Source organism: Alosa sapidissima, chromosome 17 (assembly GCF_018492685.1).
Source record: "Alosa sapidissima isolate fAloSap1 chromosome 17, fAloSap1.pri, whole genome shotgun sequence".
NCBI classification, from domain to species: Eukaryota; Metazoa; Chordata; class Actinopteri; order Clupeiformes; family Clupeidae; genus Alosa; species Alosa sapidissima.
In genome coordinates this window covers 3,686,030-3,706,118 of record NC_055973.1, presented here as the reverse complement: position 1 = coordinate 3,706,118, position 20,089 = coordinate 3,686,030, and the positions used below count along the sequence as shown (strand labels likewise).

The window sequence follows — 20,089 nt, the reverse complement described above, 5'->3', positions numbered from 1 at the left end:
CTTATGTCTCTCCCTCAGAGACGTCTTTTCAGCTTCCCGCATACAGAAGCCAGCACTTAGGACACTCATCTCATCACGCACAGAGTGTACATAACTTGCTGAGGCAAAAACATACCAATTAACCAAGCGTGTAAGTCATCTTCACAAAGGTATTAGATACTTTATTCAGAGATATTCATTCTATAGACACATTATATTGGCTGCTGCCCCCACTTTATAGGAGAAATTTGCAAGACTCCCAACCTGCATTACATTGGTATCAGATTTCTCCTCTTGACAGCAGAAGCACTCGATCGATCCAGAGTGCATCCATTAAGGAATGATAAAGCCATTTTATCAGGCTTGTGCATCCCTCTGAAACATGAGCACATCTTCATGCCAATAGGCCACTGACCTTCACACTATATTTCATCAGATGCAGATTTGACCCTTGACCTTAACGCTACATTCAAAAGTGAGTTAACCTTGTTATTACCCTTAATATGATTATAAAGCACACAATAGTTCAGTAAAATGGTCTTTGTTCATGCTGAATCAGCATGGTAAATACTTGACTAATTGTACTCGTAATATATACATTGATTACATTTGAATTACATAAAGAAGGTGGTATGCCATACTTCAATGCAAAGATGGTTTGCAGATTAGAAGAGCAGTAGAAATAATGAAACTTATTGAAATGATACTAGTCAGAAATAAAAATAGCATTTTTCAGGGGGTTGGAGGAGTGTGCTGCGGTCGAGGGAGCTTGGTAGTAGACCATTAAGTGAGCCATAGCCAGATGATATGAAATTTCATTTCTACCTTTGGTCTACCATCCCACCTTTTCAACACTCTGACAACATTAATTGTCTATTCCTGTGTGAGTTGGGATAGTTGTGTGTGTGTAACAGTGTGACACCACTTTCAAGTGCTTCTTGTGTGCATTGCAGAGTGTAGACGCTTGTAGCTCCAGATTTTGAAGCAGACATGAGTCCTCTACAGCAGGTGGTATTCAGTATTCAGTATACAGCAGGTGGTATTCAGCCAACGCATATTCAAGGCTCCCAAACAGCTGGTGTAGTGAAACAATATGCTGCTTTTAATGATTACAATCAAAAAAGTTCAACAACATTCACTACAGAGAAGAATGAATGCTGGCAACTTTATTGGCCATAATTACTGTTTTAAGAAATACGATATACAAATTCATAAGAGGACAAGGGAGGGGAAGGGCTTTCAGGTAGAAAAGATGAAAGATGGAGAAGTAAGGCTCAAGATTCACCAGGTTTGGTTTGCAGATGGAGGAGGAGGGGGGGGGGGGTGGCTGGGGCAAGAGCAGGGGGAGAGGGGGGAAGGGGTCCCTAAGCCAATAGGAATGGTTAACATTACTCCTAACATGTCAACAGAGTGCTTCTCTGTCTCTTCCAAAATAAGAATAAAAAATAAAAAAAAACAATTGACAACTAAAAATAAAAAAATAAGTAGAGGAAGAAAAAAAACAGAAGAATTAAATATAAAAAACGATGGTTAAAAGAAAACGCTAAGAATATTTATTTAATGGAGGAAAAAAACAGGCAGTTAGCCACTTCAAGTACAGGGATTTCCCAGTGTCCAGTGCTGTGGTGCAAGTCGGTGGGCAGGGGTCGGGTTGGGGCTGGCCACGAGGGGACGGGGGCTAGAGGAGGATGCTGAGGTTGGCAGAGGGGTGGTCAGGGGTCAGGAGGAGGGGACTACATCAGTGAGCAGGATGTCCTTCCTTGTGGGGCACCGCCATCGATCTTCTCTGCCTCCAGGATTATCCTTTTAAAGACCTCCACTGCAGTCTGCAGAGAGAAGGGAGAGAGAGAGAGAGAGAGAGAGAGAGAGAGAGAGGAGATGAGAGAGAGAGAGAGAGAGAGAGAGAAGAGAAGAAGAAGAAGAAAGAAAGAAAGAAGAAAGAAGAAGAAAAGAAAGAAAGAAAGAAGAAGAAAGAAAGAGAGAAGAAAGAAAGAAAGAAGAAAGAAAGAAAGAGAAAGAAAGAAAGAAAGAAAGAAAGAGAGAGAGAGAGAGAAAGAAAGAAAGAGTTACATTTTTGTGATGCATTGTTACACATTATTACATTAATTTCCATATTTAATTATATAAGATAACCACTAATAAGAGCAAGACAGAGACATGCATTGTTTTCTATTTCAGTAGCTGGGTTTCAGTTGTGAGTCTGAACAGACAGCCCTGAGTGGGAACACTTAGAGTGCTCCTGACGAACGTCACACAGTTGTTCACTACTCCTCCCTTGATTAACAGAGTTTCCAATTTGATTTCTCTTCCAACACACCAGATGGAAACATGCACAGAATGACATTTATTAAGATGAATTTTTCATAAATGTTCTTAAATATGCAAATGAGTAGGAAGGAACCCCAGTTATTAATGGCATGGGGAACAGACATGCCGTGTCCCCAAACAACCCTACCTAGTAGGTACATGAGCATTTCTTTTATTATTGAATAAAAGAATGATTTTAGCTATGATTCCCACATGCATATGGATAAGAGCATAAACAGCAAACAGCACTCCATCTCAGAATAAACACACACACACACACACACTGCCCTACATAGGCAGTCCTGCAGAGATGCAAGATGAAATGACTACTGTAAACTTAACAACCTCCGCATCAATCTTCCTTAACCTTGTTGTGCGATTTGTCTATCTGAGTGAGTTCTTCTCTTTGGGGAGGATGGGAGAGGTTCACCCCAGCGTAGTTAAGAGAGGAGAGGGAGTCTGCCGATTCTGATGGCGGGGGGGCGCCGTTATGGTGACAGCCAGGAGACAGCTCATTACCTGGTTCTCCTTTGCCGAGGACTCCATGAACGCGGCGTTCCAGGACTCTGCCAGGGCTTTGCCTTCTTCACAGCTGATAACACTGTGAGAGAGAGAGAGAGAGAGAGAGAGAGAGAGAGAGAGAGAGAGAGAGAGAGGAGAGAGAGAGAGAGAGGAGAGAGAGAGAAAATAATGAAGTTTGATGGCACTGCAGTAGTTACTTTTGCTGCCAATTTATTTACAAAAGATGAGCAACACAACACACACGCAATCACAATCAGCTTTTTATGGTGGATAAAAATGCAATGTCCACTCTTGTCATCTACCCCCCCCCCCCCCCCCCACGAACATCCACAACTCACATTATCAACCTCAAGATCTTTACTTATTTTATGTCCATTCCAGTGCTTAACACTCCACTCTATAGGTCACGGCTCCGCTTCCATAAGTGCTAGCTCTGCTGGGCTAATGCTCTCCTGTGCTTGCTCCCCTGCCCCTCCGGGTCCTCTGTGTCTCTGGAGTGACTGTCAGGGACAACTCATCCAGCGGCACATTAACGGTGCTTGGTGACTGTGGCAGGTTAAAGTGTTTAAGCATCGCCTATCGACAGCAGCTTAATGGAGAGATTGATTAATGGCGGCTCTGCATCACAGCAGGCGCTCACAGGCCATTTCCTCACCAAGCCAGAAGCGGCTCAATCCATCCGGCAAACTAGAGCCTGGACCCAGAGGCCACTTCATACTGCTGGCCCAATCAGCAGTAGCCAGTTTAGGCCAATCAACAGTAAGGGCAGAGAAACAATCAGCCAATTGTAAGCCAAGCAACCGCCACTTACAGTATGACACGCATATATGATTTTCAGCAGCCATGTTGTAGTGTATATAATGGATATAGGAAGCACATCTCATTTCCCATGTATCTCTGTCCTCACTTCCTGCATCCTTGTATCATTGTTCCTTGTTTCCTCCCTGTTTTGATTTGGGTGAGGGGGGGAGGGGGATAGGATGTAAGAAAGGAACTAAGGGAGGATTGACATTGGAGAAATGAGAGAGACCCAATTTCCCAGACTTTCCACGACAGGAGGTTTAAACCTGTTCACGTCTAACTCTCCTCTCCTCTGCTCTGACCCTGTGCTCCTGGTATGCCGTACGGCTGGCATGCGTAGGTGCGTCCTGTTGTGTTGTGCAATAAGGCGGCGCCATGTTGCAATCGCATCCGCATGCACACTGCAGGTGGAGAAAAGCCCTGAGGCAGGCAGAACGCTGGACACGGCTTCTGCTGACAGCAAACAGCACCAGCAGCAGCAGCACCATCCTCTACTCCAGCTCCTCTCTCCTCCCCTCCCCACCACCACCTACCAGCCAACCACACCCCAGCCCCCAAGATGAAACGAGACGCCATGTGATCAATACTGAGAGAGAGAGAGAGGAGAGAGAGAGAGGAGGAGAGAGGAGAGAGAGAGAGAGAGAGAGGAGAGAGAGGAGAGAAGAGAGAGAGGAGAGAGAGAGCGCAACAGCTCTGTGCTCAAGTGCACACACACACACACAACCACACATTCTCATAAGCACACTTGTACATGGATGCACATACACATCCTGCCCATGCATGCACGCAAACAATTGCTGACTAGCAGTCACAATCACACACATGCACATTTGTGCAGGCACACACACACACACACAATTAATTGGAGCTTGCAGCTTGTGCTGTCCATGCTGATCTATAAATAGCAGCAATGGCTAAAACACAGCAAGGCTCTGTACGATTCCCCCCTGAATGTATGCGAGACCAAATCCAAGCATGAGCTTGCATGTCAGCAAAGGTGTGAAGTATTATTTGTGGGAGTGTGTGTCTCAAGATGTGTCGTCTCATGACAACAGGGAGAACAGTGTGTGTGCAAGTAAAAATGCTATGTGTATGTATGTGTGCATGTCTCTCTACGACACACACGCACAGAGAGTGTGTGTGTCTAAATGCGTGAGTATGTAAGAGTGTGTGTAATAATAAATATGTTTGACTGCAAAAGAACGCATAAAAAGAACGCATCCTTTGAGAGACACTGAATGAATAGCAGCAATGGCTAAAAGCATACAATCAAAGCAGATTACCGCCCATTAGACCACTAAATACCACCAACTCCTCTGCTGAGTAAAAATAGTCAGGGTCTCTCACCACTAAACTACACACTTCTCAATCTGGGACAGACCATAATAGGCATGCAGGATTCAGAACAACCCTAGGTTGCTCTGGCAACACAAGCCAAACAGGAGGTGCTAGGGTCACCAGTGCACGTGGGATTCCTTTTAACAGACATCACATCCAGTGAGCGACGGTGATGGGGTTGGGGGTTCAACTTCCTGCTGGTCCACTTCCTGCTTGCTCTGATTTGTGAAGGACTATTAAAATGTGACCCATTTTATCTACGCCAGGCCTGCAGAGCTCCAGAATATCAGCCGGGCCAAAGGCCCATTTAAAGTCTGCCACAGAATGGACACTGCAGTCGCTCGGCATGAACAATATAACTGCACATTGCACAGCAGGGTCATATCCACCTAATGAAGTGCACATGCATCGCATCTTTCTAATATGTTTATTGTACCACATAAGGCGTCCATGTATTCATGTTGCATTGTTACGCCTCATCAATCTAGTTACACTAAAAATAAACACCTCAGGTGACTATAAACACTCTGAAAGTGTGACCCAGTTTAGCAGAGAGGGCCCTCTGGGCCACTGCTGAGAATCGCTCAGGCCAAATGTGAATGTGATGTCTAATGGCATGTAATGATCTGCCTTTGGCTCCAATGACAGCATGCAGCGATAGGGCCAAGGTCACTGAGCACAACTGCAGATGGAAGGCTTCAACACAATGAACTTCCCGCAAAACCTGTGTGTGTGTGTGTGTGTGTGTGTAGTAGGGGGATGTGAGAGAGGATCTCTGTACTGGCTCCCATGGTGGCCATAGGGAGTTGAGTTAAGTTAGTGTCAGATGCACTCTCTCTCCTCCTGATCCGCTGGAGTGGGAGGGGAACGTGTGTGTTAACTCACAACAGATGAACTCAGAGATGTTCATTAACCATCGGCCATAAAAAAAAAGAATTACAATAAAGCTTTATTACGGCCCCCTTGACGGTGATTGGCACAAGCCGAACTGCTTCAATTTATTATCTTTAAACCAACTACCCGAGGGCTAACAGAAAAAAAGCATTTTTTATTCTACTAATAGCCCACGTGAGACACATGAAGTTCAATGTACGTATGTATTTGTGATTAAAACATGTCCTATAAAATCTAAATGAGTTTGTGCCACTCGACGGAGATAACAGAGTTTCCCTGTCCATTATGGTTTACCCCATAATAGCAAGTGGATTTCTTTACATCAAGCCTCTCATATGAAACTAATGAGAACAGTATAGACTTTGTGTGCTTCCTTTTTTACAAGGTTTTTGACACTGCACCTACCGTTCCATGTGAAGATCTTTCTTGTTTCCCACCAACATGATGGGTACTCTAAAAAGAAAAAAGTCCATTAAAACATGAGTTACATATTTAGATGACATTTAGATCACTGAAATGATGTGATGACAAACACACTTACTGTACTTTTCCCACCATGTCCAACAGTTTTTCGTGGATAACTTTTACTACTTCAAAACTGCAAGGGAAAAAATAATAATACATTATAACTTTAAAATCTGCTGTATCAGAATAAAATCAACCAATACACAAAAAGCAGGCTGTTCACAGACCAAACTATGCCATAGGGGCTTAGTGGGTTTCAAGTCAAACTTGAATTGCTCTTCAGAAGTTTCTGACTTTTGAAGATAAAAAAGAAAACTTTAATTCTTTGCAGGCATCCCAGTGAGCAGATGAAGCGAATTATTATTAACAGCATTTAGTCTTTCATTTAGCCCAAATAAAGCCCACTCACCCAGATACTTCAACCCCATCATGTGGAAATGAGTGATTTGTGTGTGCAAAGGGGCATTCTTAGGGCCAAAAGCCAAATCTGCGCTTCTGTGAGTAGTGTTGGAATATCTAAAAGCTGAACTGCAGTATACAGGGCAGAAGAACATGTTGGACTATGGCTCATGGTGACTTGCGGTATAAATACTAGTCAAGCAGAGCTTATCTACAGTTCAGGCAAGTCATTTATCATCAATCAATTCTGATTTAACTGCCTTAGAGAGTAATAGTGGTTTGATACTGATGTAAGTCCATTCATACAAGCTGATGCGAGTTACGTGTTGACCTTTCCTGATCAAATTATCTGTGAATGGGAATGAAACCGGGACAAGCTCAGGAGTAAAGCGGTCAGTGAGTCTAAACTACTGATTGTAGCTCTGCGTGTTAGACAAGGGGATATTAACAGCCATATTTCATTCAACAATAAGATCCCTTTAGGGGGTCCAGTGAAGTCATAGCCGGTCACAGAGCTAATTCTCAAACAGACCAGGCTCAGAAACATCAACGGCCAAATCTCAAGTGCACATAATAGTCACGTGTAGACACATTCAGATGCTCCGTGTTTGGTGGCAGGGAGTTTCAAAGCAGCGGACGGATTCATGAGGTTACTGTTGAAGGGCCCGACATTGTCTGGGCCGGTGCCATTGTTGTTGCGTCAATACAAAGTCAATTAGAGGCATGGTATCCGATAGCAGTGCACTCGATGACTCCGGCCTTGCATCCGGAAACTGAGGTCTCCTCGGTGTGCATTTCACCGGACTGTACCAAGCGGAGTAGCAGCAGGGGCGAGATGATCACTCCCCAGCCCACCAGTAGTTAGTACCACCCTGCCTCTTCATCTAGACTTTTAATGAAGCTTTGTGGGAGACTATCAAATGTTACTCTGAACAGGATGAATGATATTGTTGCAAACTCAAACTCTGATGCTATTAGTTCAATTGACTTCATTAAATCTTTTAATTCCATTGGAACCTTCATTCCAATTGATTTGCATCTGAGGAACCCGTGTATCAGTTCGCCTCTCTCTTCTTAGACACTGTGAACTTAGTAACCTGATGTTAGATTTGGGTTACCCGAGGGCAGGCCTTAAGATTGGGTTCAGTGACTAGCCATCAATTTCACATTATGAGACACTGTATATCAACCTTAGTGGCAGCTGTTTGGAAGCATTAACATCAGATTTGTCTTATTTGCTTGTTATGTCCAGGGAAGGCCATTCATTTGCAGTGTCTCTACCCGCCAGACTGCGGAGTAATTACTGTATGTTTGTACGCAGCGGGCCAGGCGCCTGCGTTTGCCTTACTCAGGTAAATCCTGCAGTTGCAGAGCCAGCAACAAGACCCACAATTTCAGTAATGACTGCTCGCTGCTGCTTTTTTCTTTCTGCCCGTCCACTGAAGAAAAAAGAGAAAAGTAAAAAAAAAAGAAAGAAAAACAAATAATCCCATTGAGGCCCTAATGCAGGCTGACGTAATGCACCGAGGGTGGAGGGGCGAGCCAGAGCCACGAATGTCCAGTTTCCAGGGAATCTTTCTCTTGAGAAAACCATGGGGACTTAAAAAAAAAAGTCCTTCCAAGGCTCAGGGGGATCGTGGGATTCCTCCACAAGACCATCGATGAGAACCCGCTGAGATAGTCAGCCTTTCAGTCTTGTTACAGCAAGAAGGTTCACAGCTAAATCTATGGTATGTGCACATACTGTATATATACACGTGTGTGTGTGTGTGTGTGTGTGTGTGTGTGTGTGTGTGTGTGTGTGTGTGTGTGTGTGCCTGATTCTATATCTAATAGCCTGATCAAATCTGTAGATCAAATCTTAAGGGTGCTTCAATTTCATATGTGGACATTGTCTGTCCATATAAGAGCCAGGCTGAGGCATAGAGAAAAGTGGAGATGATAAAACCACTCCAGAGGAGAAAGTGAGAGAAAGAGAGATGACAGACAAGAGAGAGAGATGAGCTGTTAAAATAAAGCTGAGGAAAGTGGGTTAAAACACATGCATACGTACATGCACACACGCACACTGACAAGGCGTGAAAGCACATGGAGGAGAAAAAAATAAATCAGAAGTGTAAAATATTAAGAAAAAGAAGAGATGGTGAGAGGGGTGAGAGAGGGGATGGTGGCGGAGAGATATTCAGAGAGACCGACAGCGAGAAAGAGAGAAGCCAGGGATTTAATTTTCATGTAATTTCATCTCCAGCTGATGCTAAGTGTATAGGGAGTGTGTGCATGTGCGTGTGTGCGTGTGTGTGTGTGTGTGTGTATATATAGGGAGTGTGTGCATGTGTCCTCTGTGTGTGTGTGTGTGTGTGTGTGTGTGTGTGTGTGTGTGTGTGTGTGTGTGTGTGTGTGTGGATCCCACACAGATATGGGAAAAGGCAAAGACCACCCAGAGAAGGAAAAACGTCTGTCATCTGGTCACCTCAACCATCTCAGCTGGCAGACAAGTAGTGGCAGGCAGGCCAGGGTCAGGAGGTGACCGCCCACAGAGCATTCTATATGTAGCGTACGCTGTGGACATGCACTTGGGGACACCGCTGTAGGGGCGGAACTGTGAACTGAAATCACCATGTCCTCATATTCCAAACAGCCTATTTCAAGTATAGATTTGGGGCTTTTAGTCTTTACATAGACAGGACAGAGGAAATGGACAGGAAGTGAGTGGGAGAGAAGGATGGAGGTGGGATGAGGAATCGAACCAGAGGCCCCTGTGGGTGATCGGGATAGTGCCGTTTGCACCATAATTCCCCCATAGACCACACATTCATGAAAAGATACTGGATTAGGATGGTAGGGGTCATTCATTTGAGCTTCTCTGCCTCGTCCTCCACCCAACAACCTTGACCGCAGTCCTCCACCACAGCAGATATGAAAGGTCCATGTGGCTCTAAAGGTGGTGTGAGGAGCTACTAACGCAGAGGTCATGGGCTTGACCACCACAGAACACACACACAGATGAAATGCCCTTGCTATATACGGCTTTTTCATATACCTGTGTGAAGTGAGGGATTTCAGATTTTCAGGATGGATTTTCAGATGTATACAGATTAGTGAACATAGTGTGCCAGGGTGTTTCTAGACAATTCTTGCTCCTTCATTTTCCACCAAAACAGAAAAATAAAAAAAATATGTGGGGGGGGGGGGGGGGGGGGGGGGCTCAATTCTTCACACCTCTAACTTTCTCCCTTCTGGCACTGGGCATGCCCAGCCCCACTCCTTTAGTGGGGTTCCTTCCTTAGACGTAGCGCTACGGGTGACATAGCTGCTGTGGCAGCATCTTTGGGTGAGAACACCTGAAATCATATTGATGACAACAAGGATACCTATTCCATGACTTTGATTTGTGCTTGCAATGAAAGGGAGGTATTGAGTGGCGCCTGGCACAATTTCACAATCAGATTGGGCTGCTGGCACGAAGTGTCATCAAAACCACTGTGCACTGTCAGAGTGGGCACTCTTAAATCACACCCAGGTATGATACTGAAGTGATACTGAAGTTAAAAAAGGAGTCTTAGAAAATGTAGACAGAGAGTAAAATTGACAACCTACCTTTTATTTGACGTAACAGAATACACCAAAATGTAACCATTGATGTCTATGGAGTAAGTCTGTGGAAAAATGGAGTATTCATCCTGAGGGAAGAGAAAAAAAATATTAAATCTGATTCTGTTTAAATTCTGCAGCTTATCCACACATCCGAATTAAACCAATATTAAAAACAAAACAAATTAAACTTCTCTCACTGCTTCAAATATATGCAGAATCATTGTTATACACAGTAATGAGTGCACCCTAAGCCCTGAACCAACAAATACAAAACTATAAATAAACAAATGGGCTTCAGTCATCAATCAAAATGTTCAAATGTAGTCCAGAGAAAAGCCGTGGCTAATCCACTATGTAGTGGTTATAGACGGAGCGGGCTTACCTGGCCTGCCGTGTCGACCAGCTGCAGGTGGTACTCTTGACCGTTGACTGTGATCATTTTTGTAAATGCTGTGAAGCAGCAGAGAGAGAGAGAGAGAGGGAGGGAGAGAAAGAGAAAAACAGGGAGAGAAAGACCGGTGGGGAAGTGAGAGATGCATGGTCAGAAGGCGATCTTGAACGGACCATCTGCAGAGCTAAGCAGAAGAGATGAATCAATATGCTAAGTGCTAACGCAACGCTACAAGAAAAACTACACACTATTAGTCCATCAATCCTTTTCGTTTTAAAACACGCTATAACAATATGCACTGAAGTCACAGAGAAAAAAAAAGAGATTGGCGCAAATCTTTAAAGTAAAATATAAAAAGAAACATATGTTTAAAAGGTGCCATGTGTAAGAATTGAGGTAAAAATATCCAAAAAATGAGCTACACGCATCAAAAGAATGAGAAGAAATAAGGGTGATGATGTCATTAAAAAAATGGCAAGGTATAGTGCTGCAGAGATATCAACCAGAATTAGCATGCTAAATTACTAGCCACAGCCCGACAGGTGTCATAATACCAGCTTCGGCCATGGGAGGCGGTATGCGGGCAACATAAGGGTAGACCAACTCACTTTCTGGAGGTATACTGCCTCCATCTTTTATGGAATGTGGAGTATGAATTGATTTTTTGGCGGATATTACACATGGCACCTTTAAAGACAAATATACCCTTGCGTGAACAAAATTTGTTGCAGTTCATGGGATATGTATAATGTATGGTTGAACGCCCAATGATTCTTTACATAGTTCTGTGAGGGCTGCAGGCAGGACCACCTCAAGAGGTGTTTAAGGGCATAGCCATCCTCCCTGGACCGCATCATCATCCCTCTGTGGCTGAGAGAAAATAGCCATCTGTGTCTGTGTGTGTGTGTGTGGTGAGTAAATGACGCTAATGTCATTACTGTGGACTCCAGAAGACTCAATGAGAGCAAAAATCACCTCCCTTCCTGCAGCCCCCGTCCTGCAAATTAGCAAGTAAAATTAGCAACAGAGAACTGCCCATTCATCACCGCCAAACAGCTACAGCTACAGCCAGCCAGCCAGCCAGCCCCTCTCTTCTCTACTCAGCCTGGACTCCAAGATCAGAGTCCTGCACTGCACTGCTCTGAGCCTGCTCTAACCACAGAGACCACGGAAGAACCACGGATACCATACTCGTCAATCTCCCCCATCAAACCGAGAGCAAAATGTCACGCATCTTCAATCACTCGCCTGTTCCGTCTAGCATGGCTGACATGAGAGCGAAACGAACGTAAAGCAGAACGGGAGACATTGCTTCTGAAAACAAAAGATGTGAGGGGGCATGTTTGTGCCATGGGAAACGAGAGTGCTGCTTTATTTATATATTTATTTACATAAAAGAAAAAAATTGGGATTGTTGTTGAGCACCCGGCATCACAGGAGTCGGCCGTCGTGATGGAACGGGAGAGGACGACTCCTTCTCAAATGTGGGTCAGAACGCCAAATGACTGATTACATATGCAAGGCTGCCCCATACTCCAACTGTGACCTCGCATGACTGACAATGCCACAATAAATAGTACAAAATTATAATTAAATCTGTGCATGTCCACTCCTCATTATAACCACTCCACTCTCTACTTAAGATGGAGATCTTAAAGACTATATACACAAACAATGCCCACTGTCACATGTTAATCCGTAATGGCCATAATGACTTTAATAAATCTTGATTATGACTCCAAGCTGCTCCAAGTACCTGCTCCCTGGCCTGTACTGAGTGGCGTATTGGGGAAATAAGACGGGGCTTTTGAAGACACCACTCTTAGATGGGATAAATGCCAAGCTTTCAAGAAGGTTGCCCTTCAAATATAGGCACAAGCGCAGCTGTACAGGTGAAGTATTTAAGAGGGCTGCATTAAATGAGCACTCAGACCAAGAAGCCTCGAAGAGAGAGACAAAAACAGAGAGAGGGAGAGAAAAAAAAACAGACAGACAGAAACAGAGAGAGACAGTTGTTCTGGGTGGCTCAGATATCCACGGTGGCCATTAACTTTAGCTAACTGACATGAACAAGGCCCCCACCATTCCTCAGCAGAGTTCCGCTCGTCTCAGCAGAGTTCCGCTCGTCTCTCTAAAGATGCAGCGTTCATTAGCCTCGCTCTCCTTCTCCCTCCTGTCTCATGCTCTCTCCCTCCCAGCTGTCTATCTGATGATCGCCGTCTCTATGTCCAGTCTGTCTGACCAATCTTACACTCTCCCTATTTCCACGTCTCTCCCCCCACCACCCCTCTCTCTATGACTCTTCTTCCCTATCTCACTGTATGTTCTCCCTCTCTTCCCATCTCCATTACTAAATTTCCACACTCGTCTCCTTCGGTCTCCTCCTATTTCTCCATTCGACTCCTAAGAAACCTTCTATGGAAGCAGCATTCAACTATTCTTCCTCTTTTTCTCCCCTCCCTCATGCTCCCTTTCACTCCCCATAGTTACTAGGAAACTCTGGAAGAGGAAGCACATAATTCAAACAATTTTCTCTCCCTCGATCTCTCTCACTCTTCCCTTACTTTCTGCACCAGGGAACTCAATTCAATAAGCCTTGGCTTACGGGAGCACGCAGCTCTGTGCAGTGTGTCAGTACAGCGGAGTACAAATCCAGACAGCGAGGGGAAATATTCTGACGCACGAGGCTGCTCGACTCCGTGAGGCGAGGCTTCCGATAACCAACTGGCTCACCCGCTCCTTCCGCCAGGCGAAGATGACGTGTGGAGTGATAACGCGGTCGAGAGTACGTCACAGACCACACCAACGTCGCTGAACGTCATATCTGTGTCAAAGTCAGCACAAGGGACACGGCTGACTCCCTTCCTACGTTAAGTCAAATGGTCCAAAAAAGGTTTCGTATTCACGCTCACACATATTTCATGGGAGACATGGTCCCCCACAAGAACTTAAAGGCCTGCAGAAGATAATGAATATATGAAGGAGCCATTGCGGTCTGCAGGCTTGTTCAGGTGTATGTCCCTGATCCATCTGAATCACAGCATTACCTCATAAAACCCTGGGCCTGGCCCTTGCCGTCTGAGCAGGGACAACACTCCGCCACCTAAGCCTACAGATTTGGAAACAGGCAGTCAAGCAGGCTTAGAACACGGCATGCCAGCCGCAGAAGGATTCCATTGAGAAGGAGGGAGGAGGAAAAAAGGAAAAAAAAGACGACGAAAAAGAGAGACCTTCCTAAAAATAACGTGCATTACCTTTTGCAGGGTTTGTGCATGGGAGCACTTCAAATGCCTCAGGCCCTGGTGACAGACTCTCATTCACATAGTCGTTGCCCATGGGTTATGGCGCTCAAAGAAGTGATTCTTTGTTTTAGTAATATGGTGTTCTCATTTTCTTTTTATTTAAAAGCACTCCAAGCAGACATAGAGGAGCTAGTGACACAATTTAGCCGCCATGGTAACTGGCGTACACACATACAGTTGTCTGCGCTTGAACTCTGTGAACCAGGCCCTCCGGTACATATATTTTCTAAATGGCTCCTTGTGGCTGGGCCAGGCTCCCCAGTAATGGCTAAGAAATGCTAATTCAGGCAGAGCGGAGTCATTGTGAAGGGAGAATGACAGAGACGCCGCTTGTATGTGTGATACACACTCGTAGCCCTCCGAGACTGCTCATCAATGAGGAACCAGCCACAACAGGATTGCACCTGGCTCATCTCCAACACCTGGATTTCTGTGCCAGTGGCGTCAAGCTGAGAGGTGGTAGAGTGGGGTGGGAGAAACGGAGACTGCAGAATGGTGGTGGCTCGTTACCACACACACACACACACACACACACACACACAGTTCAATCTTTATACTTACTATTTTCTATGGTTGGATCATAAGAATCCACAAACTGGCCTTCCACAAATTGTATTGTCAAAGAGGACTTCCCTGCAGAAACAAAGCAGAGGAGAAAAGATACAACACTCATTGGCTTGTACAGGTTTTAATGTAACACCTGTCTTACATGATGGAATATTCTACATGGATGTTTCACCTACAGGCAACCAGATTCAGCTTTAAAATGTGTAAAAGCAGCTAGACCAACATTGTTCAATTCAACAGAAACATTTGAGTAAATATGATGCTGAATACTGAGCATACAGTAGGGCCACCTTTCCTCTTGCATCATTCAAGAGTACCTGCATGTGCATGCGGATCAGAGTATGGGGCTATCTGCTGTCCACCCATGCAGCGAGAAATGTCCTGTAGCCTGTTGCTATAACAACAGTAAGTTCACACATCCAGGCATCCAGTGTGTGTGTGTGTGTGTGTGTGTGTGTGTGTGTATTTTCATTCACACACAGAAAAGCCCAGAGGGAGAGTGGTTCACTCAACAATGGAAATACAACTCATGCGAGGCGGAACTGCACATCGATTTGCTCCTTTACGTTGCCTAATGAATGGCAAAAAAAAAATCACACTCAATCTCCCCCCATCCCTCCCTCAGCGCCTGCATACGCATCTCCACTTTAATATTCCCATAAAATATTCCACATCGGCAGCAGCACAGAATAATGATTTGCAGTGGCTGAGGGGTTTCCATGCTGGAGGTATTCAGATCAGAGGCTGATGCTGCTCCTGGCGGCTGCTGCTGAGCACCTTGGACACGGGGAGCCAGGAGAGCATGAGGAGCCATGGAGAGCTAACAGCAGAGTGGACAGAGACCAGGACCACTGTACTCTACTCTACTGTACTGTACTGTATGTTTTAATGAAGATGCATGGACATGTGCGTCCTTTTCCCTCTCTCAAGGGGGCTATAAATAGGTACTGCGACAGAATGATGGTGAGAAAGAGAGTGTGAGTGAGAGTGAGAGAGAGAGAGAGAGAGAGGTAAGAGAGTGGTGCTCGGGTAGAGTCCAGTGCCTGTTCAGTTGGCACTGTCCATAACCCCGAATAGAACAGTGGAACCCAGTGGGCGTCGTAACGATTAGCCTGCAGAGCTATGGAGAGCGGAATGCCAGCTCACACGCCACTTGCTGCTAATGGAGGTTTTAACGAGGCTAAAGGTCCAGCAGGTGACATCAGGGGGCAAATAAGGAAGTGGCAATTTCGGCTGCATCTTTCTGCGCATCATGTAGGAAGCTGAGGCTCAGAGAAAGTGTCTGGCTAACTGAACCTGGTGGTGAGATGGGTCTCTAGCAACACAACAGATTCAGACACAGGAAGCAATAGATATGGATTACCAATTTGAATATGCTCAGCCTCGCATACCGGCTAAGCTTCCTTTCCAAACAGCTCTCTTGCATTGCCATACTCCATGACCTGAGACGGACTAGGCTGAGATATTTTCATTTCACATAGCGCCAGAATATACAAGTATCTGGTGTTTTAAAGAGGCCAGCTTGAACCTGATCCATGATAACTTGAGCAATCACAAAGGTGACATGGGCAAAAAAAACAACAAAAAAAAACAAACATCCTTATAGGAGGAAATATTGGGCAGATCCGTGGCTCATAAGGGGAGCCTTTCTGCTGGAGATGAAAGAGAGAGAAAGTGAAAGTGGAGATTTGGGCGAGGTTCAAAGACTCAGGGCCAGATCTACTAACGCTTTTGCGCCCATTTCAGGCGTATGTTTCGCAATGTGCGTGTAAAAAAAATCATTGCGAGGTATGTAGCCTACAAACAGGCCGCAATGATGTAAAAGCGCAAACTGCCTGTCTTGGGAGCTGAAAGTGGCAGATTGCGTTGGTCATGTCATGCATATGCATTCATGGGAGGATCCAGGGAAAGTGGGAGTTTAGCGTAAAAAGATGGGAGGGGAAGAGTAAAGAGCGCCTAATTATGTATTCCGCGGTATGTATAGACTGCTCCTGAAAGCGCACGTACTATTCTGCGTCTAAATACTTCCGCCTTGTAAAAGCAGGTGTTAATCCAAATTGCAGTTCAATGCGTCAATAAGAGAACCTTTCAAAGACAACAGAATCGCTATTTAGAGCAGTTTTGTGGTGAAAGTATTTGTAGGCTACTACCAAAAGCAACCTCAACTTTTGTTGGCCTTTCGAATGTCTTACTTTCACTTTCACGTCATTCACTTAAATTTTCCTACTTGCTAGATTTGACCAATCTTCCGTAGCCTACGTGCACAAGTAGTTTGAGTAGAACTACTGATCTTCATTATCTCCCTGCTTGTTTACATCTTATCATGTATGGTATTATTTCATGATGCTAAACGTTTGATTCTTTTTAATGTTGTCATCAGTTAACTTCATTCAATTGCGCTTGTATGTAGGCGCTGCCATTCAGTTGTGGATGTTCGTAAATTGCATTTACGATAAAGGCAGAGAAAGGCGCAGTTTACAGTAAGGATAGAACGATTGATAAATATGACGGAAACTTGGGTCTGACAGCGTTCGCAATCTGCGGTGTGTCCATGATGCTGATAATGCTACGTTCGCAAATGTACATACATCTGGCCCGCAGTGCTTTCTCTGCATAACAGAAATGCTACTGTGTCCGTGTGAGTCTAGGATACTCGACATTGTGTATGTGTGAGTTCCTCTCAAGGAAGTGGAGCAAGTGGCTTGACTCTGAAATTATTAGAGCATCAGGCTAGCTGATGTAGGCCAGGCCTGTATTTAAATCACAGCTTCGGGCTGTGAGGGCGCCTTCGCCTTGGCCTGTCAGTCACTCTCAGCAAGGTTAGAGTGATGACACGGTGATCAGATGGTGTGCATCATCGCCTGCTATTCTGCCCTTGGAGGAAGCATTGGAGTGCCTGTCCTTGCCTTGCCTTCCCACTGCTCAACAGATATCTGCCTCTGCTGTACCCACTAGGATAAATGTAATGCTTTCTGACTACACACAGAGAGAGAGAGAGAGAGAGAGAGAGAGAGAGAGAGAGAGAGAGAGAGAGAGAGAGAGAGAGAGAGAGAGAGAGAGAGAGAGAGAGAGAGAGAGAGAGAGAGAGAGAGAGAGAGGAGAGCCAGTGTCAGTATGAATTCTATAACTCTATTCCTTTAGAACTTAAAGCATGGACATCACCATTTAAGTTTGATTTTGCCTACAAGTTGATCTTTTAGTTGATCTGGCACCTTGTCTCTGTACACCTTTATTGCCAAGTTGCATCTGCAGGAGTGGACAGTGAAGACTGTGGTGCATCCAATGTGACTACAGGTCGAGACCAGCCTTCAAGTCATGGAGACCATCCACCCTAGAGGCGGCTGCTAACTCATGTGAGGCGTGATTCAATGTTCACACGCCCTCTGCACTGGATTTAACCAGCAACCCTTGTGGATGCCTGTGTGTGTGTGAGAGTGAGAGAGTGAGAGTGAGAATGAGACGGAGAGAGAGAAAGAAAGAAAGAAAGAAAGAGAGAGAGAGAAAGAATGAGAGAGTGTGTGTGTGATCTGCGACACTGGCCTCATGTTGTATGTGCTTGTAGTCTTGCTATGCAACACCTATGTCATGTCATAAAAAACACACTCATGTGTACGTGTTACACTGATGCAGGTGTATGTGTCTGTTACTACAGAGGTATGCATACATAAAGGTGTGTGTGTGTGTGTATATCTGTGTCACTATAACACACACACACACACACACACACACACACACACACACAGCTACACATTCATTCACCATCTAACATCACTATCGTCAGGCTATTGTTACGATTTCAAGTACTACCGATGAGTAAAACAACAGTAGCTTATGATACACACCATAAACTACAGGCCAAAAATAGATTGTGATGTCTCCCATTCTCACTATGAATGGAATATTAGTGTGGTGTGTGAATGAAAATTCTAGTGAGAAAACCTGCTTTGAGTAGGCGCCGACTGACTGTTTCATAGGAAATAACGAGGATACGTCTTCGACTGTTAACAGCAGGGTCCTTAAACATGTATTCCCTCCTAGTCGGATGAGCTGTGGGGAGTTTTTGTCTTTGAACACATCTCCTGGGAATCACTACCTGCAGCGTTACCGTCTGTGGTGAGCCCGCCTCATCCTCTTTGGACAATTATGATGCAGATTCATTTGCAACACAGGCCCATTCAGGATATGGTACCATGCTAGAAGTGAATCACTCCATGACTATATAATAATATCCATTAAAAGGAGAACAAAATTAAAATAAACAGTGACCGTCACTAGTTGTCAGTTAATTAGGCTACATCTCACACCCAGACACTATGTTTATTGTGTAGTCGCTATCCTATTTAAAATGGAAAAGTGGTGACTTGGTGTGCATTGCGATTATTTTTCAATTTCCACCGATAATTGAGAAAACGATGCACTGTCCATCGAATACCCACATGATGACAACCTAGGTGCAGTAGGCTACCTGAGAACAATTTCGCATTATGTAATTGTGTCACTGATCCACATGGACCGCTCAGGCCTGGGAACATTGAGGACATGAAACCTTAACGACCCAGACGATTTATTAGACACAAGGTTGACACAAGGTTGACAGACTGTGGGCCATCACGCTGTGGTATGTATTAAGTCCCCACATGACTGGTATTTTGTAGACACTCTAGGAGCTGAAGTCGTGGCCGGGTGACTTCCACTTGAGTGACATTCAGCTGATGCGTTCACACACGAATCAATGCACTGGCCATAGACATGGTTTAAGCTGTAAGCTTTGCTAGTAAGACTTAAAACTACTTACAATTACGGGTGGCGGGAAGAGTGGGCTCCTTATCAGTCAGCAATAAACGATATTTATTTTGTAAAAAAAAAAAAAGATTGAATCGCGTACTTACCAACGGATCTGTATCCCAGAACAGCAATTTTTCGGGATTTCGGCTGCGGCATCTTTTTCCTAGCAGCGACACCACATCAATATCGACATACAGAGGCCTGTTGGACACCCCAGATCTATCTAAACTAAAAACGGGCCCACTGATCGGCACTTCACCCAACAAAACTCGAAAAATTGAATAAATAACTGTTATTCAAGCCAGAATTTCACAATTTAACGAAAAAGTAGCCGTGCATCTGTATCCTCTGCGTCACTCCCCAAAGCAATCCAACGTGAATTATTCAGCATATGCCCTTCGTTGATTGGTTGAAGTCACGCCGTTAGGAGGTCCTTTCTCTAATTCATCAGCGGCTATTGGAGGGGATTTATTCCTTATTTTCCTAGGGGGGATATCTATTGGATGTTGGGAGTTGTCACTGATGACAGGATTGGAGATACACTACAACAATAATTATAATGTGTTGGAAACGCTAGCTGCCATATTTTCTACGCTAGAGATGTTGCACATGATATGATGAAATTTAAATGATTTTTAAACCTGTGTTAAATATAGGCATAATAAAAGTGCGCGGTGTGGTGCACATTCAGTATCTCAGTCAGTGACCATCTTTGCGCATAATGGTCTTCGCATGGGTGTAACAT

The 20,089-nt window shown here is 44.7% G+C and overlaps 1 protein-coding gene across 2 annotated transcripts; it reads right to left on the bottom strand.

Annotated features, from left to right (window-relative positions):
• Positions 1-1,060: 1,060 nt before the first annotated feature.
• Positions 1,061-19,753, bottom strand: rheb (Ras homolog, mTORC1 binding). Of its 2 annotated transcripts, XM_042067092.1 has the most exons (8): positions 19,449-19,753; positions 14,554-14,625; positions 10,682-10,749; positions 10,303-10,385; positions 6,383-6,439; positions 6,247-6,294; positions 2,806-2,887; positions 1,061-1,805 (listed from the first exon to the last, which is right to left on the bottom strand). In XM_042067092.1, the coding sequence occupies exons 1-8, from the start codon at positions 19,498-19,500 to the stop codon at positions 1,713-1,715; spliced, it is 555 nt and encodes a 184-aa protein (XP_041923026.1). In that variant the 5' UTR covers positions 19,501-19,753; the 3' UTR covers positions 1,061-1,712. The 2 variants fall into 2 exon arrangements, with proteins under 2 accessions (XP_041923026.1, XP_041923027.1); XM_042067093.1 differs by lacking the exon at positions 14,554-14,625.
• Positions 19,754-20,089: the final 336 nt, after the last annotated feature.

Bases quoted from the DNA above. Each gene is read 5' to 3' on its own strand.
- rheb (XM_042067092.1), bottom strand. From the start codon at position 19,500: ATGCCGCAGCCGAAATCCCGAAAAATTGCTGTTCTGGGATACAGATCC. The intron at 6,440-10,302 runs GTAGGTTGTCAA...TTTCCCTTGCAG, and splicing joins TCTGTTACGTCAAATAAAAG to TTTTGAAGTAGTAAAAGTTA. The intron at 1,806-2,805 runs GTAATGAGCTGT...TTCTCTCTGCAG, and splicing joins CCTCGGCAAAGGAGAACCAG to ACTGCAGTGGAGGTCTTTAA.